The sequence below is a fragment of the Poeciliopsis prolifica genome, unplaced genomic scaffold, assembly GCF_027474105.1.
Source record: "Poeciliopsis prolifica strain line A6 unplaced genomic scaffold, Auburn_PproV2 SCAFFOLD016, whole genome shotgun sequence".
In the NCBI taxonomy this organism is placed as follows: domain Eukaryota; kingdom Metazoa; phylum Chordata; class Actinopteri; order Cyprinodontiformes; family Poeciliidae; genus Poeciliopsis; species Poeciliopsis prolifica.
The window spans coordinates 11,643,171-11,667,591 of record NW_026562391.1 but is presented as its reverse complement, the minus strand read 5'-3'; the positions used below and the strand labels follow the sequence as shown (position 1 = coordinate 11,667,591).

The window sequence follows — 24,421 nt, the reverse complement described above, 5'->3', positions numbered from 1 at the left end:
AGCCAGGTCAACCCATACACTCTACCTCTCACTACTCTTTTGTTCAGTGCTGACTGGTGAGATTGAGTCTGGTTGAGAAACACAGGACACAGGTGTAGTATGCTAACCTACTACCCACACTGAACCTGGGAACTGGTTCACCAGAGAGGAGCCTTCTAACTCAGCAATCTGCCTCCCATTCTACTTTGACCGGCCACCACTATCAGCCAGTACACCAGTTGGTTAACATGGAGTAAAACTCTAGTTGTTGGAAATACATGACTGAGCCATGAGCCTCAAGGCATCTCAAGCAACTCCCCCTGCTGCTTGTGACAGGTGCTACCTCCTCCCAACTAGTAGTTTGATCTCTGATATCTGAAGGAAGACATTACATCATCAGTGTCCTCCAGGCAACAGAAAGGGAATTTATTCTTTGAATATTTGTGATCTTACAAAACCTAAATTTTTGTTAATGAAGTGAAGTGACATTTCTCTTTAACTTTTTTTAATCTCACAAACAATTTTCTGACCTTACTTGGAGAACACATGTTTTATTTTTTGTAAAAGTGGGAAAGGGAAAAAAACTTACCCTACAGCTTCCTGTTTCTCCGGTGCTACTTCAAAGGCTTCTTTCATCGAGATCTTGATCAAGAGTTTACTATTCAGGGCTGACTAATCTGTCAGTGTTTGTGCAAAAATATGCTGTTGACTTGAGAGGAAGAAACATTAAAGAGGAAAATTTATCTTTCTTAAAAATCTCTCCACTTTCACTGATGAAAGCTGAAAAACAGAAGGTTTAACATCTTCTCTGTAGTATCATAAAGGAAATGTACTGCTTCTTTTTTAAGCCTCTCTAAATAAGGACATGAAGATTGAAAGACTTAGGTTTTCAATTTTGCTTCTGCTCTGCACTCTTTACCGAAACAGCTTTCACAATCGCATAGAACGAAATGGATTGCCCTCAGAAGTCATTTATTGTTCTCACATGGATGCAGTGCAACAACATATACTTATGAGGAATGTATAGTTTGTCTCCCGTCAGCAGTTAGGATGTCTGGAGATTTACTAACAACCTCCCTGTTAATCAGAGTCAGACCTCCCTGTAGAACTGACTAGAAATAGGTTGGAGTATTTGTTCAGAGTTTTGTGGCTGTTTATATTTTGATTGTTTTCTGTCAAACTTCTTGTTCTTTTGTTGTTAAGAACAAATGTTAAAAAAGTAATTTCTTAAATTTATGTTCTCACTTCATTGCTTTATTTTACAGGGAAGAAAACATACAGTATGTGATGCATTATGTGCTTCTTTTTTCTTACTATCTTAATACCACACATTTGCGACAAGTAATTTCATATTAGTTATTTCTAGACACCGTAATGTTCTACAATATCGTGAAACAATACAATACAACCATGATTTATAAATGATATTAAATGTATGTTGATTAATATCATCCAGTTGTACATACTAACAGTTACTGATCAGTATTTATTTTCATGTCCAAAATTTTGTAATGAAGGGATTTTCCTGCATTTTATCGTGACTTGATAGACTAGTTGGAATAATACTTGGAAAAAATTTTGCAGACTAAACTGAGGCTGGAGGAAGAAATGCTTAAATAAGCAAGGTAGCCCTTTTGTGACGTTAGAGATCTTATAAAAGAGCCATCTTCAAGCCAATTTGTTCTGAAGATGAAATATGCTTAATTAGTGCAGGTTGATCTTAGACACATCACTTTAGATTTCTCCATTGATTAAATCATTTAGTTTTACTTCCTGAGCAGACAGATAACATAAAATGAATATCTTTTGAGTCTTTATATGAACCCAAATAGATGGCAATCATTTAGAATGTTCAGATATGGAATGAAAGCCTCCATAAGCACAGAGACAAACTAACAGTCAGATGCTGTTATAATACTGTCACAGTAAATCCTTTTGTAAGGTGTGCCTCTCTGGGAAATGCACCACAAGCTTATCTCGTCCACACACTCCTAACAACCCTGGGGGTTCACAAAGCCACCTGCACATCCTGCAGGGTGATGCAGAGAGGGCAGCCTGAACACAAACATGCCACCTCCTCTCTGGCTTCGTAATATTCCAAACTACATTTCACAAGCATAACTTTTTTCACTGAAGCATAAACAGGGACTTTAAGGGCTTCATTGGATTGCTAGTGTAAGTAAAAAATTTAAATAAAAAACTAGGACATCTGTCAGACCCTTAAAGGAATGGATATTTGCACAGATAAAGGCAAATATATTCATTATATGTAGATAAACCAGAGCATTTCACTGACATATTTTTGAAATGCTTTTTATTGGCATTACATCACCAACCAAACAGCTAAACCTATTCTACATAAAAACCTAGTGGAGTGTTGAAAGATTAGCTTTTAGCTAATGGAAACCTCTGAACATTTTCAGCAAAATAACTCAAAAATTCTCTGTAATTATAAAAGACGGTTTCTTCAACAAAGAAAATAACAAAACCGTAATGAAGGAAGTTTATGCAATTAGTTTATACCATAATTCATTAGTTTATGCAATTAATCTGCCTGTGACAAAAATACACAATAACAACCCTTGATAATAGGGGCTAATATGCTAATTTAATGTTTAGGTGGACTAAATTTGACAAATAGGACAGATTCCTGCATGTGAAAATCCAGCTGATAAGGAAGAAAGAGGAGGAGACAAAACATAATTTACACCCGGTAATAATAAATCATTCCTGGCAGTTGTCTGAAAGATTAATTTCATCTCCGTTTTTAAATTATGAACAGTATTTAATTCATGACTTCAGCTACTTAGAACATTTTTGGCTGAAAGAAGTAATAACAGAAAACAAGTGACGAGGCCATGATACAGTTTGACAAGGAAGAAACATTTGGCATTTTCTTGATATATCCTGGACTGGTTTACTTTGAGTTTTTCTGGCATCTGTGGGTTTACACTAGAGGGATCATGGGAAGTGTGGTGAGAATACTGTCAAGAAAAAGCGTTCACTTCAATCCAATCATACAGGCCATACTCTTGCTTCAGCTTTGAATAAGCTGAAGGCTTTTAATTGGATTTTGTGAACTTCCTCATAATAAACAATTACAATAGTCCAGCCTTGAAGTGACAAATATGTGGACTAGTTTCACAGCATTACTCCTGAACAGGAGTGATCTATTTTGGCAATATTCTGAAGATAAGAGAAGAAAATCTCAGAAACCTGTTCAAGATGGGATTTAATTGACATATCCTGGTCAAAGATAACATGTAGGTTCCTTACTCAGAGCAGAAAATTTAGATTTGTTTAGGTGTTTGTTGTCTTTAAAACATGCCTGTCATTTACTTCAACCTAGAGAGACTCACGCAGAGAAAAAGCTGCAATTAGAAATTTTTATTTGACATGAATGAATTAAGGTTTTGGCGCTCATCTCCCGGCAGAAGTCTTGGGTGCTGTGAATAGCAATAAACTTGGATGAGTGGTTTAGTATGAGGCTTAGAGACGTCTTCTCCCCAGGGCCCGGACACTAATGGTGGAGGTCAAAAAGAGGAAGGAAGCCCGAAGGAGTCAGAAGAACAAGAGTGGAGAAGAGAGGTGGGCTGAAGCTCAGCTGGTGATCAGATGATGTCGTGGATGGAGGGCCTTATAAATGGAAGCCTGCTTGGTGAGATCTAATGGTAATTAGCTCCAATAGAAGCATTTGACGTAGCATCTGGATGATGCTCGTGAAGCTAAAGAGAGTCTTCCAGTTTGAATTTGTGCCTATTGCTCATTTAAGTGTTTGGATAAATCAAAATTTAGGGATAAATATTATTAATTACCATCAGCATAACAGTGGAAATTTATCCAAGTCTAATGATTTTACCAGCTGGGAGAATATTGTATAAATAATTGGTCCAAGTACAGAACCCTGTGGTGCTCCTCAAGTAACCTTGGAGTCTGAAGAAGACTTATCATTTACATGAACAAACTGGAAAGCTTAAGCCTCTGATATACATTTTTTGAACACAAGAGGACAATTTCTAAAAAGTCAAGACACTAAGATCAGATATTATGAAAAGGAGCAAAGTATTTCACTAGCCTGGCAATTGCCACCCTAAACCATAAAGAAGAGAGACTCTTCTTTCCCTCGGTGTTCCATCTTGGATTTCTCTTATTATGCTGGATTTCTCTGGTTAAATTTTAACCAGGCCAATTAAAAGGAGAAATTTTGAATGATGACACTGATTTTCTGCATTGTTTTAAAATTGTAGTCTACCTCTAGTTTGCAAGGTAAACTCATTCAAAAGTTCAGTTCAAAACTGAACAACCATTAGCCACTGCAAAAAGAGACGTGTCAAGCTGAACAATATGGCTGTTAATGTTATTCTATATTTGAAAGTGTGGCCAACATTGACTGAACAGCTTGTTCTAAATTACTTCTGCTACTGCCAATCATTTTAAGGTTGCAGTTATCCCAGTTGATTGTTCACCTCTGTTTTTCCTTCCACTCAACTTTCTATTAATATGCTTAAATACAGCACTCTGTGAACGACCAGCTTTTTTAGCATTACCTTTTATCTACCCTCGTAGTGGATGGGGTCTGTCTGTTGGACAACTGTCAAGTCAAAAGTCTTGCCTATTCTTGCATAACCCTTGACAAACCACTTCTATCTTTTTTTTCTTTTGCTGTCTTATGTAATTTCCAAAAAAACTGAATTTGAGGTTTTCATCAGCTGTCATTGTAGATGTTTGGTTTCATCATCAAAATTGATAAAATAAAAAAAAAAAATACTTGAAAATAGTGCTCCGAGCATAATGCAGATGTAATGCGTTCCACTTTATGAAGATATTCTAAGCAGCTGGATGCACTTGTAAGTCAATTCTGTTTTGCTTCTATATATTGGAAATATATCCTAAATCTCTGCATTCTATTTTACATGCAGACAGTGACATTATGTTCTTGCTGATACCTTTGACAACAGTTTTCATTGTCTGCAGTAGAAGATACACTGACTTATTACGCACTATGTTTCTCCAAGTCAGTAAGGTACTCTCAGTCTTTTTCGAGAATCCTGAAATTACTTTAGATTTGCTTTTAACAGAAGTGCTGAAAGAAGAGCTTTTGTCTAAAAGATTCTCCAACCCGGAGTAGTTGTGCTTTTGATTGCAAAACCATTTGAAGTGCCCCCTTATGATTCAGAAAATGTGAATAATGTTTCCACAACATTAGAGAGGAGCTAACAAAACCTCAGACTGGTTATGTGATATCAAGATCTGTTGTCAATTAAAAAACAAGTTACCTCAGCCCCCTTTTACTGTCCTTAATTATTTCTCTTTGAGGATAAAGAGTTGGATTTTGAGGGCTTTGAGATTTGAACGTTTTCTCTCTCTCTCTTTTTTTTTTGTAGAGCTCTTGAGTACAGCAGATTGATCCAATGATGACCTCTTTTTGTAAGAGCAGTAAAAGCCAGTGCAGGGACATGTGGTGATGACAGTCCCTGAAGAATAGAATAGAATAACTTAAAGTGAGGAAAGGAACTGCACTGTGTTGTGGTGAGTGTGGAGTTTGTGGACCTACATTAAAGTAAATACACACTGGATGAAAATCATTTCTCACCTTAAATCTCAGAGGAAATCTTGGTGCAAGGCTCTACAAGCAAAAATATATTTATGGTCTTTAACTGCACAAGGTTTTTGGCTTGCACTACACACAATAGAGTAAGCTGACAACTTGTCAAACTCAGAGATGAGTTTATTCCCATAGTGGTTTTGTTCTCTACAAACTGTGTCAGCTCAGAGGCTCACAGAAAGTAAAGCTTGAATGCATCTAAGGACAATTCTAAAGAAAACTGTTAGCTTGCAAGCCTGGTAAATGATATGTATTGATAAAACAATCAGAGGCAGTACACAAAATAAATAATGTAGTATAAAATAGAAGTGGTTTAGGATGAGGATAGATTTATAAAAAAAATAAATCTATTAAGTTAAATCAAAATGCCTGAAATGAAAACATTTTTCACAAACCTTAAATGATGCTAATGATCTAATTCACTGAGGTATCTTGCATTATGATTAAGACCTTGATTGCAACTGCTTCCAACTCAGCTAACATTCAGCTTAAACTTTAATGAAATTCAGTGCAATCAGGCTAACACACATAATTTCCCCTGTAGATGAGAAATGCATGATCTATTGCCAATTAATGGATGCTGTCACATTGCTGAATGTGTAATTAAGTGCCTGGAATAACTAGATAATTTGGACTTGTTGTGAAGTATAAAATGTTTGCTTCCAAGCACCTGGAATGATATTATTTCCCTCTAACAAGCAAAAGAAACTCCAAGATCTTTTAAAATATGAATAATAATAAAAAAAAACTTCTCACTTCACAAAATCTTATAATTTCACCATCTGAAATGTTTATGGAGCAGCATTTGAAAAGTTTTTTTACAGATCCATTGTGCATGGCTTTAATTAGCAACTTAGTAAATAGTAAAACAGTAAAGAAATAGAAAACTGACAAAACATCTTATTTTACAAGTAACAAACTATGTCTACATTGAGATTAAATTATGTTACAGAACAGTGCACTAAGCAGCTTTAAACAGGAAAATTGTTTGAGAACAAACAATAAACACAAAATCATTTTTTGTATTATTTTTGACATCAATATTCTCTCTGTGATCAACACCCTTCTTTATTGCTGATGTGGTGTCATATGAACATCTCTCATTGTAAATATCAAAATAGCAAATATGAACCTGATATGTTTCCCTTATAATCAATAACTTTCTTGGAAGTTTCAACAAAGTACTTCAAACATTATGAAAAGGTTTACTTCTCTAAGAAAGAAAAATAAATTGATGATATTAATAAGTTATGCAAAGTAGAATATTCCCAGAATTAAACTTCTTAAAACAAAACAAAACATAAAGTGTCATATTAAAGCAAGAATCAGAAGGATATTTATTTTAAATTAACTTTGATTCCCAAATATCTCAGATGAGTTGTTCCCTTTGCAAGTACACATTTTCCTTTCACTACACGTTCCATCCATATTAACCCACACTTTCCAAAAATCTACAACAATTATTTGCTGTGACTCTGTGTCAGTAACTGAAGAGCAAATATCAAGTCAGCAGCCTTTTCCTTGATTGTTTAAGCCATAACAAAATATTATTCTATTCGAAATCTAACTTTTCCATTTGTGGTGGGAGAATAAATGTTAAAAATAATTTCAGGTTTCCCAAAGAAGATTGAGAATACTACCTTATTGACTTCGAGAAACATAGTTCATTATAAATTAGTGAATCTTCTTTTGCAAGCAATAAGAACAGTCACCATCAATATCAGCAAGAATGTAATTAATAGAACATGCATGGACAGATTTTGGGTAAATTTCCAGTATTTACCAGCAAAACAAAAAAGGCTTTAATGACTTTAATATGCAGATAGATCTCAGTAAGTTAGAAATATTACTAATATGTAAAATTTATTTTTTCCAATAAAAATAAGTTTCAGTTTTCATCAGTTATGTATGTCTAAATCATCAAAAATGAACAAAAAAACTTTTGAAAAATGTGCAGTGAATCTTTCTAATACCCGAATTTCACTTTTAGAACTAAATTACTGAAATAAACTTTTTGATGACATTCTTCTTTATTTTGAATCTCCATATGTTCCTGCATAAAAGCGGAGTAATAAATTACTGCATTAGTTTAACACCATCCACTGTAAGAATGGATCTCGACTTCTATAATGTGGCAAATAAAATAAAAACCCCCTGCTCACTCTAAAGAGTACGCATGCGTCAACGACAGAGGGAGCCGCTCCTGATTTGCCAATGCTGAAGACGAGCAGACGGGCCACTATTTTGCAAAGCTCGCCGTTACTAGCGCGTCGTCGTCCGCACCTGCCCGCATCGTTGTTGCGGTAGGAGCGCTGGGCGGGGGTCATTATTTTGCAGCAACCGTGGGAGGAGGAGAGGCATTTCCGACACACCGACAGAAGCGTGTAAGCCTCAAATTCAGCACCACAAGATTAAGGAGAGCGTCCGGACCGAGCCGATTGTTACTCTCCGGGGAGGTTAACGGATCAGGAGGACGCCGTTTTTCTTTGGGAGTGCACTCAGTGAGACCAGGCGTTGCTGCTGCTGCACAGTTTGTGGACCTGCTACAGGAGTTATCTGCAACGGTTAAAGGTGCGTATATAGCTGGTAAAGAAGGCTTGTGAGATGAAAGATTTATTTTGCTAGCAGCCTGTAGCCTTACACTCACTGCACCGACTGACGACCGGAGACGTGCAGCTAACATTAGCTTAGGCGAGGTCCGGCTGTTTCATTCAGCATTGTAACCACAGCTTACCATCTTGCCCACTTAAGGTGCAGCTGCATGGAAAGTCTGCATATTTAATATTTCTACTACAGGGTGGCACCACCTTTATTTTTTGAGCTGGAGTAGTCCCGTTAGCTGAAAATCTCAGCGTTTTCTCACTCCCCAGCGCTGCTATCCAGTGAGCCCCGGTGCTGAAAGCTTGTCGGGCAAAGATGAGCCAGGCTGCTAGGCTAGTGTTGCGGCTAAGCTAACGGGCACCGGGCACTTCTGGTTCTCAATCCGCGTTCGCACACTTGCTTTCGGGGATGTTTAATTATTCACCAGCTGTTTCCTAATTAGCGCCCAATGCATTGACTGAAGTGCAGTTGGTGCGTGTACTTACCCTCGTCTGGTTCTCTTTCTTGTCTAATTTCATTGTCCAGAAATGTCTTTGTTTAGAGACTGTGTGGAGTTCATCGCTTCATTTCCGCAGTAGTTAATGGAAAAGTTATTTTGATCTACAGGGTGTGTGTTTCTGATTTAGCCATTGTGTCATCTTTCTTGAGTCGAGGATGCGAAGTAGCAAAGTGGTGCTACATGCCTCACCCTTACTTTAGAGCGGACTCTCAATGAGCGCTTTTAGCACGGACAAATAAACACGATCAAGACAGCTGCGAGCTTTGACATGTTTATTGCAACTGGATTTAAGTATTCACATGAAGTTCCAGTGAAACATTTTTGCCTCCCATGTATGTTATAGCGCAAATTATGATTTACGTGGAGCTGCATGTTCTTCAGCAGTTCAAAATTCTCTTTCAGTGGAATGAACTTATTGAAATCACTTCAGTGCAGTCTGCGTTGTGGACGCAACGATTGTACAGTTACAGTAGAAGTCAGACCCAGTGCAGTCTGCCACAGTGCCTTCAGTGTAACTGGAGATCCAGGATCCCATGGGCTTGTAGAGGTTGCATAGCTCAATTTAGCATCTGAGCTCATGATAGTCAGAAAGGCATGCACACCCTCTCTGTCACTGCTTGTCTGCCTCTCTTTCTGCTTTTCTTCTTACTTGCTATGATGGTTATTCTATTCAATATAAGTGAACAAACTACAGTTGACACATTTTTTAAAAAAAGTATTAATATGCTTAAAATTATTCATAGTCTTGACAGACTTTAGATTTGTTTTATTCATCCAACCAGAAAGTTTTTTTCTGACGGAAAATGTTACAGGCATTTCACCAAAGGTAATAAATGAGCATAAAATGCCTATATTTTTCTTTTACAAAGAATAAATTAGAAGTTTGTATCTTTGATGGATGAGTCTTTAATAAAATTTTATTAGACCTCCCAACAAATCTTGTTTTTAGGTACAATACAAAAAGCCAAAACAAAACAAATATGATAGTAACAGCTATGAAATATTTCTTTCTAATCATTTTGGCATAAGCGCTTGTTTACAAAGACATTATGCAAGATGTTTGAGAGTTACATTTTGTAAAAGACTTACTAATTTAAAAAAGACACTAAATGTATATTAATCAATTTTCTGAACTGTCTATAGTGTGCTTGGGTAACATGACTAAAACTGGTGTCCTTGTATATTACTGAAATAATATGTAAGGTTCCACAAGGAAACCAGGAACAGAAAGATAGACGAGATTAAAAAAAAACACAAATGTAGGCGAAAATAGTGCATTTCTCTTCGTTTTTTTGTAAACCGTCCTACTAGTTGAAATAATGAAGAAACTGCTGCATGGTTGGAAAGCAGTTTCAGGGTTTTTAAAATTGCAAACTAAGTAAATCTTGCTGTGAGGAAAAACTCAGTACAATTTGAACGTGACCAGGTGGATGAACAGTGGTGTACGTCGCGCTGACTAACAGCATCTAGTAGCTGTAACACTTAAAATATTTATATTTATTATGTCGGGCTTTCTTCAAGTAGAAATAAAACATTGTCTGGCATGTTATATTGTTTTCTTCCACTTAACTGTGCTCGGGTTGTGGGGTAGTGATGTTCACGAACGATCTGATCCTTTTTAACTGCTTTTCTTACCCTGAATGATAGGACTCAAGTTACTCTGCAGTAACCGAGTCGCATTACTATGAAGCATGAAGAGCCTTCTTTGACACTCTTCGGTAGCTCATGGCGGTTTGGGGACAAGTCTTTGGAAGCTTTGATTCGAAAGAAGTTTTATTGATCTCATTTGCAAAGCGTCAACACTTAAATGGCCATATGTTCTTCATTTTTGTATGCGTACACCATTAGAAAACGTAGAATCCACACTTTGCAATAACTTAAAACACCCCCAGGGGGGATGTATTTCCAATTTTTTTATATTCAGTCTTGTTGAGATTATTACCATATCTATGAGATTACAAGTTTGCCAATTTATCCAGATTCACAATATCCCATGACCTAGGTTGAAAACTCAAAAGGATTGCACAAATAAACTTTTTTTTTTCTCAGCCAATGTGTAATCTCATGAGTTTCGGTTTCTCAAACGGGTATATCTTCGCATGTTCTGACATGTCCTAGAAATTGGTTACCTGTGAAATGGATTATTTAATCTTTGTGCTTAATCTTCTTGCATTTTTAAACACTTTATTTCTACTGTAATAATGAGCTTCTTCCCTCAGTTGCAGTATCTACCTTACAGAGTAGTGTTGTTAGCATGACCTGATAGCACTTACCCATAGTGGTGTCACCAATCTGAAAAGGATCAAATCATTTATTTTCCAACTGACTGGTCCCCTTTCAAGCTGAAATTGGGCCTATTCCGGTCACTGGGCAATTGTTTTAAATGTAACTGAGCATTTTACTGTTTTCGAAGTGGCTTAATGAGATTGAAGAAATATTTTAATATTCGTCAATGCCATTTGTCAACATGACTGTCTGTTTTATCATAAAGCCTATTTCAAAGACTAAAATGCTGACTAACTAAAATGGAAAAGAACTAATGAACATATCACTATGACGGTAAAATAGGAATGAACCCTTTTTCAATAAAAACAATCTAAAAATAATTACAATTACAGAATTTTAAATCCTAACTCAATACAATACTGTTTTATCAGGGTATCAAACTCTACAAGTAAGCAGAGATGAAAACGTGTTTTCAGGATTTTCTTGAAACTGTCTTGATATTTATTTTAGCTAACAATTTGTACATCCCAGAATATGCCCTTTATTAGATAATGATGGGAGCCAGACAAGGGAGAAGCTGTGCTTATTGGCTGCCAAGCTTGGACAGACTCTCTGCCGCCCTTTGGGAAATAGGTGCATATGTTTATCATTGTCTAACCATCTGCCTGAGACTTTAATTTATACAGTACTTTTTGACTCACTGTTTAGAATACAACATATATAATTTTTTTTACTGTACATGTAAGTGCTGAATTCTGTTGTTACACAGCAGTGCTACCAGTTGCTCCAGACATATTTTGTTGGTGTGAGTTTGTTAGATTTTCGGCATCTGTTAGTACTCCATGCTTTAAAATGAGTTTGAAAAATATCCATGCTCAAATTAAAATTAAAAGAGAATTGCTTTCTTAGACACAGTGCAAGACGATTTGTCCTTCATTGAAGAAAAGTATGGTTTTGAAGACACAGTTCAGCTGGTATGCCAGTACATTCCTAATGCTGTTATTGCAAGACCTGACAGTCATCTTTATGCAATCATCTAAATGTTCTGAATCAGCTACTGCGTGTGATTTGAGGTAGACGGTCTGTTTCTTTCAGTCAGTTTTAAGGAAAGGACACAATTTATGAGCAAGACTATACAATCAATGACGGCCAGGAGAGTTTTGTGTTTCCCGTCTCCTGGGAGAGCGAGTGTTATTGACAGACTACCATAAACCCCCCTGTTGTTAAATAGAAGCATGGCTCTGAGGTAGCCATGGTTTCCCCTCTAACTGGAACAGGATTGCTTGTGCTGTTAGCCTCTACTTTTTATTCACTTGTGCACATGTGCCTGATAGTTTTTAGGAGATGAGGCAATAAAAGCAACATAGACACAATCAAAAGCTATAGCTTTATGTGTCAGTGTGAAACTGAATTGTCTTGACAACATACACTGAGATGGTGAGGTAAAGATTGTACTTACTGTGTTTTTAACATGATATAATATGTTGTAATAGTGTTGTCATTCCACTGAATGGCATGTGACATGGGAATATGCTTAATTACCTGGATTTTTATTCCATATATATATATTTATATATACTCCATATATAAATGGAGTATACATAACTCCATTTATGTTTTGACTGTGTCTTTCAACATAGTCAACACACTTGCCTGTGTTGAAAGACACAGTCAAGTGTATTTCAACACTTTACTATTGAAAGATGAAAAATGTATTGTATAATGATGAACAATTAAGTAGATGAGCCAGCAGTGCTTTAAAATATACTGTCAGCAGCAGCATGGGGAAGTAAAAACGAATGGGCTTACTCTCTTCAAATTCTTATTATATGCATTTTCCATACACCAGAACTGCACCCTCGGTACCCATTGAAAGGTCCATGAAAATTAATGTTTTTCTATCAGCTGTTATTTTCTACAGCATTATGACCGACCAGAAGGAAAAATCAATTAATCCATTCAGCCTCAGTTACCCATGTTTGTTATCCTTCTTAGGGATGAATGATATTAGATAACATGCAATCTGAAATACGAGATAATGTTCTTTTGATATAACAACTGAATAAAAAATAAAAACGTACAACTTGGTCTTATTAAAAAGCTGCTTCTGGTTGATAGTTGCTGTTTTGAGATTTAAACAACTCACTTGTAGTTACTTAATGGAGTTTCTATCCATTTACTTTCTAAAGCTGTTTATTCTTCATTGAAGAACAAGTGTGGCTAAATATATAACTGATGTAAAGAGTCTGAATGTATGTTATCCTTTTTGGAGTTTCCGGTTGAGTTGTTTGATCAAATGTCAAACTATTCTTCTAATAGTTGCATTTTGATTGCGCTTCAGAAAGCTATGAAAACTTTGTTTCTAGCCAAAGAAGACTGTGGAAAGAGTCTAAGGGTAGAGTGAATGTGAAGTTGACCTAATGTGAGACCAAGCATTTTATAGAAGATTCTTGGATTTTTTTATGCTAATCTGGTATGCTATGAATTTAGCTGTTGCCACAAATCTTGTTTATACTGTATTATTTTGGTCAATTGGTTTCGAGAGTTGTAGTCATGGCTGATTAGGCTTTCTGCTGAAGCATTCATCTCAAAACAGCTTTCTGTAATGTCGAACCGAAAAGAAATCAAATACACTTTTTAAGGACCTTGGAAGGCCAGATTTCTTTAAATATACATTCTGCTATGCTTCACCAGTTTTTTGCCTTGATTTATTCACGTGAATTAATTTGTAAAATTCAAGAAAGGGTAGAATCTGTGACCAATGTTCATGCTCAAACAGACAGGAAGGAAGGAAGATATCAATTTTTTATGAGTACATTTTTCTAAGACAAACAAGTGTGCCCGTGGTATTTTAACATTTTGTTTGTAACTTTTTCAAAGATAGTTTTATTTTCTTGTCTTAAAATATATGTTTAAAAATTCATGGAACTATCCCTTTACTTCCAGTTAGCAGAAATATTTACTCTTGATTGAGTGTATAATTTTTTACTCTTCTGTTTAAATTTTCTGAGAAAAATGTTTTTAAGTGTTAAAATGTGACCTTTTTTAATCATAATTGTTACAAAATTTTATTTTATAATGTCATGAGAAATCGAATTTACAGTGGGGTTTAGTTACCTTTGTGTTGTATGTGTGAGGCATTTAGAGAGCAGTCATAGTTCAATAAAGAGAACTTAGTAATTCACAGTCACATCACCCTTCTTCATTTCCATTATGATTTTTTTCAGCCATTCAGCTTCAACCATGTTGGCAGTGGAAAATTATTAAAGATTACTTTTACTGCTCAGTAGAAAACTTTTGTATGTTTGCCAGATGATAATGTCAGTATGTGTCTTTAAATATAATTTGTGTAAATGGCTTTATCCTACTCTTCCTTTTTTTTTAATAACTTTTGTATTTCAGAAGTTTCACTTCCATCTGGATTTTGCGTCTCTTAGGATTCACCAGCTCCTCCTCATCACATTGTATGTCTTGTCTTGGTAAATTAACTTCTGTTGTTAGACCTGACTTCTCTTTTACCTTGGAAAATTTGAATGCTAATCATTGAAGTAAATCAAGATGATACAGCTGTAGCTTGCTGCAACAGCTGCTTGGGTGAGATTAAACAGGCAACCTCTTTTCTTAAAAAACAAAATCACCTTTTATCAGCTTTTTGTTTGAATCTGGGGCAGAGAGGTCCAGGCTTTTATTAAGATAGGATGTGACAAATAAAATCAGAGTCAATTTCTCAAGCAAGCAATGTCTCAATTCAGTTTAATGTTGAATACATTGGATAACATTATTTGTGTAACAGGACTGAAGTGGAAGCTTAGGAGTTATGCTTAGCTTAGCATTGGAACATTTTACAGAGATGACAAAACCACAATATCACTTCCTTCATCAGAATATCCTACCTGATTAAAATGAAAAGCTATTGCAGATGAATGCACTAATTCTTCTATATATAAGTATTACTGATTAAGCCTTAGCTTTAATAACATAAAGCTACATAATTTTTAAAGTTTTGAATAATGTCAACTTTGTCTGAAAAGTGTCATGAGTTACCATGTCAATGGAATGATCTTTCATTTATATCTTGCAAAAGTTGTATTTAATGTTTAGTGTCACTCAAAGCAACTGAATCCAGTTTGATATTGAATAGGAATAGTTTTTCTTATTCATGTCATTGTACCAAAGTCATAAACAAGTCCCATATGATGTAGGATTAGAGATAAGCGCTCACAACTGACCTATTTATAGGAGACCTCTATTGCAAATTAATCCCACTAAACATTAACTGAACTGTTGTTTGATTTAGACAAGTAAAACATGCAAGCTTTAAAATACAAGCATATTGAGATGCATTATACTTGATATGCAGATTTAGAGTGTTGACACTCCACAACCTAAACTCTGGTCTAATTGTGACAATGTTAGGCATTCTTACATGAAGTAAAATAGAACATACCAAAATATTAATTTTATTCAGCACTGATTTTGGTTTAACAAGAGGTAATATTTCACCTATTTCTATAGGTGAAAAAAAAATCAAGACATTATTAAAACTATAGAGAGGGGTTTTTTTATGCTTTCCAATTTTGGTGGTCACTATTAAATTAAGAAAAATACAATCATGTTAATCCAACTGCCATCTTAATTGAGTCCTGCATATTTCATGTATTTCAATATAGCTCTTCCAAGAATAGCAGTAGCATACCAGTTCCCAAAACATATTAGCTGCTTTGTTAATTTCAGGTTTTATGTTATACTATTAGCAGATTTTTAACATTTTTTCATTAGACTCTCACAATTTGGCTCTCGAGAGCAGTGATTGCTGACAAACTAGGGTTTGACATCTGGTTTTAGAGATACCCCCACTGCTCCATGCTTGGATATGTGTTTAACTCTGCTCTGAATTTGGGTCAGTGTGGACACTTTCGTATAATAGCAAATGACAGGGATTGTATTTACAAAGCTAGCTGGATATGCAGAGAAAAAGAAGAACCGTGGTTTGGTTCATGCAATAATCAGTTTATACTGTGTGGCTAAAAAGAAAAAATAAATAAATAAAACTTGTCTGTGATAGAACCTATGTTTTAGTATTTATCATACATTTGTTTTTACAGTATCATAGTAATTTCTTGTTTAAATGTTTTGCTGTCATTATTATATTTATCTTAAGAGAAAATGTAACTGTTTAAAGTAATTTTATGTTTAGTGTATAAGATACATTTTAAAGATTTTTGTTTTTGAAAAATGTTTCTATAATTTAAATAGAAAGATCTGATCTTTGAGGTCTTACCTGATGTTCTTTTTTCTTTGACTACTACAAAGTAGTCCAAAGCAATTTGTAGTTTCAAGAATATTTATGTAGCATGTCTCAGCAACAAGGCAGTTCAAAGTGTTTTACACAATGAAAACATAAAAAAACCCCATCACAAACACATCATCCATTGAACAATTGTGAAGCTAGTGATAGACATTGCATTTCGTCAAGAGTCATCGTTAAAATCATTTGTACACATCAAAAGTTTGACCAATCTTCCATTTGCTATGGTTCAAAAGCAACTCTAAACAGCTGTATTTTTGTCTTGTTTTAAAGGAACCTAATAAAGTCTAATGTAGTTAAATATGCCACCAGGGATTTAAAAATGCCACTATACACTAAATAAACATGAACAGGTGATTCATTAAGTGAGCATATACGACTACTGTTGCTTTTGTTGCTACACGGAAGCAACAGCTCTCTGTTGCTTTATGTTGTGCATGAACACAAGACAAAATTAATTTTAAGAAACAATCTTAGTTTTTTATTACCAATCATTTTCATTAAAGAGCTTGACTCAGCAAAGATTTTTCTTACATTTTATTCATAAAATTACTAATATGTTTTGGCCTGTGTGGCAGTGATGAACATAGTGATCGAGCACCAACAAACAATTATTGTAAATAGACAAACTGCTCAGGCTAAACACCTGGCCAAATGAGACCGTCATTTCACAAAAGCTAGCAGTTGTCTCTCTGCCATGTCATCAGCTTTAGCTTTTAGAAGAGCTGACACAAGCAGAACAGAAGGTAATATTGTTTAATGGTCAATAGAAAACAAAAAAACATTCAGGAGACGCTGCATCACCTGACAAATGAACCAACTTACTTAGGAAAGCAGCATGTGGCAAACTTGTTTCATATCCCATTATGACAACTCTGACATTGTTGCCAACCTTGCACCTTCATAATGAAATATGTCATCCAGTCAGCAGTGACGGAATGTAATATATGTGACACAGGGCCCGTGTCCAGCTTAGCACTGAAGGGAAATGAGAATCAAGCAGGATTGCATAGGAATGTAATGGCATAATGCTTATATTACGCCATTGCAAGAAAATATTACTTAGCAAAATGACTGATTCAAGACACCAACTTGGCATGTGAAAATGAATAAATCAAGTTGTAATTGAGAACCTTTGCAATTATTTATTTTTAATTAACCCAGTATTTACAGTATGCGAGTAACAGATATGGGTATAAAAAGCATTGAAAATCAATGCATGCAGTCTTGTGCAATATTGTGCATACAAAATTACATATGTATGCATGTATGTATGTGTGTGGGGGTTGTGAGCCAGAGGGAAATGATCACTTACTATTTTTCTATTGTTGTTTCCATGAAAGTTTCAATTAATATAAATAATTGTACTCATATTTTAAGTCTACATTGTCCTTTCCCAATCTGTATCCATTTTCTAACTTTATTATTACACAGTTTTTTATTTTATATGGGCTTGTAAGTAGCCTTGGATCACAGGGAATAACTGGGAAAAAATAAGGAAGACACATTTGCAGTGCCAATCTCCACTCTTTCATCTGCATGTGGGTGTTTTCCTTGAAAAGTTTATGTAAATATACATTTTTGAAGGCAGTTCTTGCACTTTGCAAAAAGTTATTTTTTATGTGCACGTTCATTGCATGTTAGGTGTCTTACCTGCTGGTTTGACAATCTTTGGTTCCGGTTTTCTTCATCAATTATTTCTGTACCCGAAAACGTGAACACTCAATATATTTTATCTTGAATAGGCAGACATGATAAATGAACTGAGACAACTAAAGTACTTTTTGAGGCCAACACACAAAACAAGAAAGCTAATTAACAACACAACCACACTTTGATGAGCTTTCTATGCCAAACTCAGCAGGCACAGTATCTGCAGGCTAGTGATGAATTGGGCATTAAAAGGTCTGCTTTGCAGCTCTAAAACAAATTGCTGAATAGCAGCACTTAGTGAAACTTACAAAATCTCTTTCTGTAAAAAGGAAAAAAAGAAACAAGATTGCTTACTATGGCTTCATCAGTTTTGTGTAATTGTCAAGTAACTTATGTTCCTGCTGAGCATTTGATTTTAGACTATTTGAAGCAGATTACATGTTGCAGACTAGGCGACATTAATAATATATGGGAGATTAATGCATTAAAAAACAACCAAAAGTGTGTTTGGTCAGATCCTCTGATGGTATGCATTGTTTTGTATCTATTTACATGTTTTCTTATAATTAAGAATTATCATGCAATGTTTTATCAGTTTTATCGTTTTATTGTTTTATCATGCTTCAATCTCCAAATTTTTTATCCTTTGCTTATATTTTGTAATTTTACAGAAATGATAGCAAAATGCTGCTGATGAGCTAAAATGTAATTTCAGATTTACTTCAGCTGAAATAAAATTTCAGCACTTCAACACGTGTAAATAAGGTAAATTAGATTAATATAGCATCTTTATATTTGCTTGTCCTATTCCCTGGCCCAATAGTCAGTCACTTTGAAATATGTGTGTTTTTGAGGAATAAGAGAGAGCCATGCTTTTTTGTTTTTGTTTTGCGGTGTCAATAGCACTGCATCTGGAGGTTAGTTAACTTGGTCTAAACAAAGGCCATAAGTGCACTGAGGCAAAAATAATAGCCATTAAACTGCTTAGCTTAATTTATGGCAGCAGACTGTACCACTGCTGACCTTTTGTGATCCACATCTCAACTCACACAGCTTATTGTAGTCACTCTTGAGAAGGAGCAAAGCAAAAATAATAAATAAAATAGATATCAAACAATATCACATTGTCAAAAAATATTCAGGAATTGACACTATGGAAGCTGTGTACCTTAAAACTTGTCTGCGTGGTTCTAAAAATAATACACTTTTAAAATGTTATACTGGTTTTGATTTCTTTTACACATTTTCTTACCTTCAAGGGTAAGAACAATGTTCTGTTGTGAACTCCTTAAGGTATGGATGGCAATCTGCTCAAAGTTATCAGATTTCCTACTATACATCAACCCTAAACTTTTGTGAGTAGCATAAGAAGACTCTGCCCCAGATATGTCATACTTATTCACATTTTATTATCCCTTTTGCCTCACTTACATTGGCAGTGCACTCGGTCAGTCCCAGCTGGCCCAATGCAACGCTGCCTTCTGCTTAAACACACCGCACGCCACATGCCAGCTGTTTAGCCTCTGGAGTAAACTTATATAACATTTGCTAAATTTGAATTATTTCAAAACAACAGTATGAAAGGAAAGGCTCTGACAAGCTAAGAAGCTGATTTCTGAAATGCTGCTTAGTTGAGGCCATTTCTAGTCTTGCTTTCACACAAAATAGATTTTTTTTGGTACTTTGGTCAGACAAGTGTGCAGAACCCCACCACACCCAAATATAATTTTTTCCCCCTTCATTTTCTCTGTTTTTCTTTACTGTTTTCAGTAAATGATCTCACTTTACAGACCTGCAGCAACTCTGTATTTTTTACCAACAAAGTTTTAAGTAATCAAAATGCTGCTCAGACTGTGAACAAATGTAGGCCAAAACTCTGCTGAATAGCAACTAGCTCAAAAAGTTTACAAAGAGTAACATCTTTCTCCAGTTCAAGCTAAACGTAATCACTAAGGTAATTTAAATTTTGTAGAAAGTCATATCGTCATGCAAGAATTTACCTTGTGATGTGATTACAGTTCCTAACAGTTAGGGAACTGGTCAACCATTTACCATGTGTGCTTAGCTGTTGTCCTCCTGGTTTGCCTGATGAATAGAATCAGGATTTGCTGAGTGTCACTCGACCCTCCGACCCCCAAATGTTGCTTCAATGAAAGTGATTCACATTACAATGCAGCTTTACAAAAGCAGCCACCAGCATCACAGACGAGCCAACCTAAGTCTGCCACAGCCAAATATTTCTGTGCATGTAAATGGTCCCAGTGGATTTAGAGGAACATATGTATGCAGTTTTACTTGTTTTGTCATCATTTCAGGACTTCAATTAATTTTTTTGTTTTTGACTTTTCCAGGGGATTTTGTGTTATCTTGTAGATTGCTTTTTTGTTTTGTTTTGATAACAATAATTCAAAGTTATTTTCCATAGTCTACTCTGTACAGAAGGCACCAATTTGTCCTTTTATGTAAAGGAATTGCTTTTCTGTTTGAAATATCCTGTGGACCTACAAAAATAACATTTTAATCTATGTTAATGATGTTCTGGAATTGTCATAATAACCTCAATGTGCTGTGCTTTCAAAAACTGATGTGTGTGTGTACACCTCATTAATTCCTCACTATTTATTTGGAATGAATGTTTTGTTTTACAAGTGTTTGTCACAAATGTTTTTGTGCAACTTCTTGTTGGTGGAGACAATTTTTTATATCCACCAATAAGTGTTCACATGCTGTGAATTTGGTTTTTAAATTGTCTTTTTTTTCAGACTTTAGCATCAACTGTTTTAAATTGAGTTCAAACAGTTGATGTAAATGAGTAATAATATAAAAGCTTTGCAAAAATGATGAACTATTCAAAAAGCACAGATGAAATTTGAGCATTTATTATGACTATTTGTCCTCACAGTTTCGCAAAATGATTAAATAGTACATTGATATGCCAGAGTGGGTACTGGTTTTCTGAGTGCCAGTCAACACAGCTCAACACTTGTAAATTTATAAATGTTATTATCATATTGCCTGTAAACCACTTAAAAGTATCTAATATGTATTATGAATAAGCAACTTTTTCCTAACTATTTCTGTCCGTCTAATTCCAACAGAGACCATGACGACTGCCACTTCCCCTATTCTATTGAAATGGGACCCAAAGAGTCTTGAAATCCGCACCTTGACTGTGGAACGGCTTCTGGAGCCCTTGGTCACACAGGTAGATGAAGAACACACTTGATATGTATGAAATAGAGTTCTGGCAAAGTGAAACAGGTTCTTCCCAACGTGCTGAGGCACTGAGAATCTGTGGTAATAATGTGCAAAATAAGTTTAGTTCGAACTGCAGTTTACATTCTTCCCATTTCTATTTTGAAATTAGGAAAGTAAGCATCTGTGGAACTTTTTACTCTTAAGAACAAGAGTAAAAACAAGTGTGCTTTTCAGTTCTTGTAAAAATTGTGCCTCTTCACTTTTTTGAAAATTGCAGCTCCATTCAGTTTCCATCTCACTTTTATTCCATAATTTCTCAGCCTGTCAATTAAAGTACTTCTTTAATTGACCGGAGTACTTTATGTAAGATGTATGGGGACTCATTGCTGTAGGACTGAAAAATAAAATCTACATCCAACACCCAAAAGTGAATTATGATAAAATGAGGAGAATGTTTCCAAACACCATGACTTCTGTCGCTTATATTTATACTACTTGCTAAGCAAACTACGGGGTGCAACATACGTCAAGAAAAAAACTACTAATATTCAGTTTGTTACAAGTTAAATTAGATTTGCATACAGATGTTGCCATGATGGACTGGCGTCTGCAGGTGGCGAACAGTACCGTCTCTTGTCCCTTGACAAGATGATGGACGTACGGATGCATACAAATGCTCTTCTATTTGAACAGTAGTCAAAACGTAATAATGATTAAGATATAAAACTGCATATTAATTTCACTATCATTTGTCTTTTTTTCTGGACTGATTCACTTTTTTTTATCCTCATAATATTTTCATGTAGAAAATATTACAAAGTGGAATCCATAGCCACAGCTACTCCCATTTCTGCCACAGCTCATTAAGAGGTAAACGACCAAACTGTATTTTTATTTTAGTTTTCTGAGAAAAATACATTGTTCTATTGCCCTGACAATTTGAGATCCAGTGAGAACGTTTAATGTACTGTATAAAGGCTAAGTGATCAATCAATCAATCAATCAAATTTTATTTGTATAGCACATTTCAGCAAGGCATTTCAAAGTGCTTTACATCATAAACACAAGAACACAAAGTCATGCAACATATAATAGACAATACATTGTTACATATTACATTTCAAAAACAATTCTAAACAGGTACATCCTATCCATATTTTATAGTGTGTATATAGTTTTTTTGTGCGCAACGGATGTGCATTCAGTGACAACAAAGCACAAAATTGATTTTAAAAATTCCCTCAAATGGTCAACAATAAATTACTTTAGCACATAAATCTCAGACTCTTTTTTCATAAGATAAGCCTACTATGTATATATATATATATATATATATATATATATATATATATATATATATATATATATATATATATATATATATATATATATAATATATTTTGCACTGTAGGTCATGATGTTTTCATCGTTGCCTGTGTCAGACACAATGTTGACAGCGCTGAGATTACTGAGTGTACCAGCAGCCTTCCCCAGTGGTCTGGTGTTCCTTAGTTGACTTCAAAGTGCTTTTTATTTTTAATCAAATCTCCTGTTTTCAAACTACTGCATGTCCCCTGCAATGTTACCTAGAGATTTATCAACCCCTTCATTTATTTAGCTTTCTGTGCTGATCCATATTGTAAAATATCTTTTTTTTCCTTTTTAGAAAACAAGTGTGCTTTTCAGTTCTTGTAAAAATTGTGCCTCTTTTAAATTTTGCAGATTTGTTTCTTATCAAATGGTCAGATCACATTTTTAGCTTATATGTTATATGTTGCCATTTCACATACAGATTATCTGGTTTTACATGTGCAACTGTACAACAAAATCGGGACAAATGTCCCTCATTTTTGCATATATTTATAACCTGATTGACTTTGATGGTATTACATCACTTTCTTTTTGAAAGAAAATCATTATATAGTCCTATTGGTTTGAGTTGCATTGCTGTCAAGTGTTTGAACAAACAAACTATGAGGAAATGTAAGCCTGTCCTAAAAATTAAGCAATCAGACAGAATATATATTTTTTAAATGGCTCTTACTTAAAGAATTTCACTGTGCCTTTTTTGATGGTGCCTTGAATTAGCCACATCCGGTCTTTGTTCCTTTTGAGTGGTCATCAGACTGACAGGTAACTAATTGCAAAATGTCAAGGGATGGGAAGCTGATGAGGTTTTTTCAGCATGGCAGTGCTTGACTGCCTTTACACCAAATTATGTGAATGTTGAAGAGGATTTTTCATAAAACCTACTTTCACATTAATGTCTTGATTTTTATCCTTATAACAACTTTTGGTATCTACAGATTCGTAATGACTGCTTTCAGAGAAGTCTGTTCTTTTCATTCTTGTGTGTTTTCTATATAGATGAAGACATGTATATTTTCTTAAAAGTATGTTCTAGTAATGATATATTTGAAGTTCTTTGAAGCTATTTAAAAAAGTGCATTTATTGTTTTTTTTTTTTTTTACATCTGCCCTTTTCTAAAGTGACGCATTTTTAACACAACCACATGGATGAGGTGCAAATCAAACTGAAGTAGTTTATTTCTAGGATTTGCAGAAATTGTGAAGCATTTTTTGTATGAACCAGGCACTGTGATTGTTTTCTAATCAACTTGGATGATTGAGGATGTTTGGACGAAGAAAAGTGGGTTACTTCAGGAAGACAGACAATCAGGCTTCCCCTGACATTGGTTGAAATACCAGTCTTATTTATCATGACCAACTAAAACAGAGGATTTCTCTTTATGGTCCTGCAGATAACGTAAATATTTTTTATACTGCAGGCAATAGCAGCATTTCTTTAAAGGATTATATACAAGCAGCCTTCAGGGGAAGGCAAAAAATAGCCACTGTGTGAGGTTGTGGTCCCCAGCTCCTGTTTTGAGGGGTCTGTTGTGTAAAGCTTAGACATGTTCCTGGTCCAATCAAATCCATTTCAACAGTTATTTACCATCTCAGTATGACATTATGTTCAGTAGAAACGTGACAGTAGGCTTTAAGTACATGAGTTTAAGACCACTGATCTCAGGATTTTTTTCATTTGCTGCAAAAATCTTACTCCTATCATGTTGTGTAGACCTCACATATGCTTAATTGCACTTTACATCAAGTTGATCCCTTAAAACAGGTGTGTCAAACTCATTTTCGTTTTGGGCCAAATCAAGACCATGAAGGCTCTTAAAGGGCCGGTTGTGCCAGAATGTGTTGATAAAACCTGTTCACAAACTGTTAATATGTCAATGAATTCTTAAAATTACATAATATTATTGAAGAGCTTTTCAGTCCCTTCAGGAATAAATGCGACTGTATAAATCATGGATTATAATCATACATCAACTAAATTCTC

The 24,421-nt window shown here is 35.1% G+C and overlaps 1 protein-coding gene across 1 annotated transcript in view; it reads left to right on the top strand.

The window, feature by feature from the left end:
- Positions 1 to 7,807: 7,807 nt before the first annotated feature.
- The window catches only part of ctnna2 (catenin (cadherin-associated protein), alpha 2), a 287,097-nt gene continuing 270,483 nt past the window's right edge, over positions 7,808 to 24,421 (top strand). Inside the window, exons 1-2 of the mRNA XM_055040841.1 lie at positions 7,808 to 8,155; positions 20,970 to 21,076. Coding sequence (XP_054896816.1) covers positions 20,975 to 21,076 — 102 coding nt within the window. The 5' untranslated portion in view covers positions 7,808 to 8,155; positions 20,970 to 20,974. The remainder of the gene's footprint in view (positions 8,156 to 20,969; positions 21,077 to 24,421) is intronic.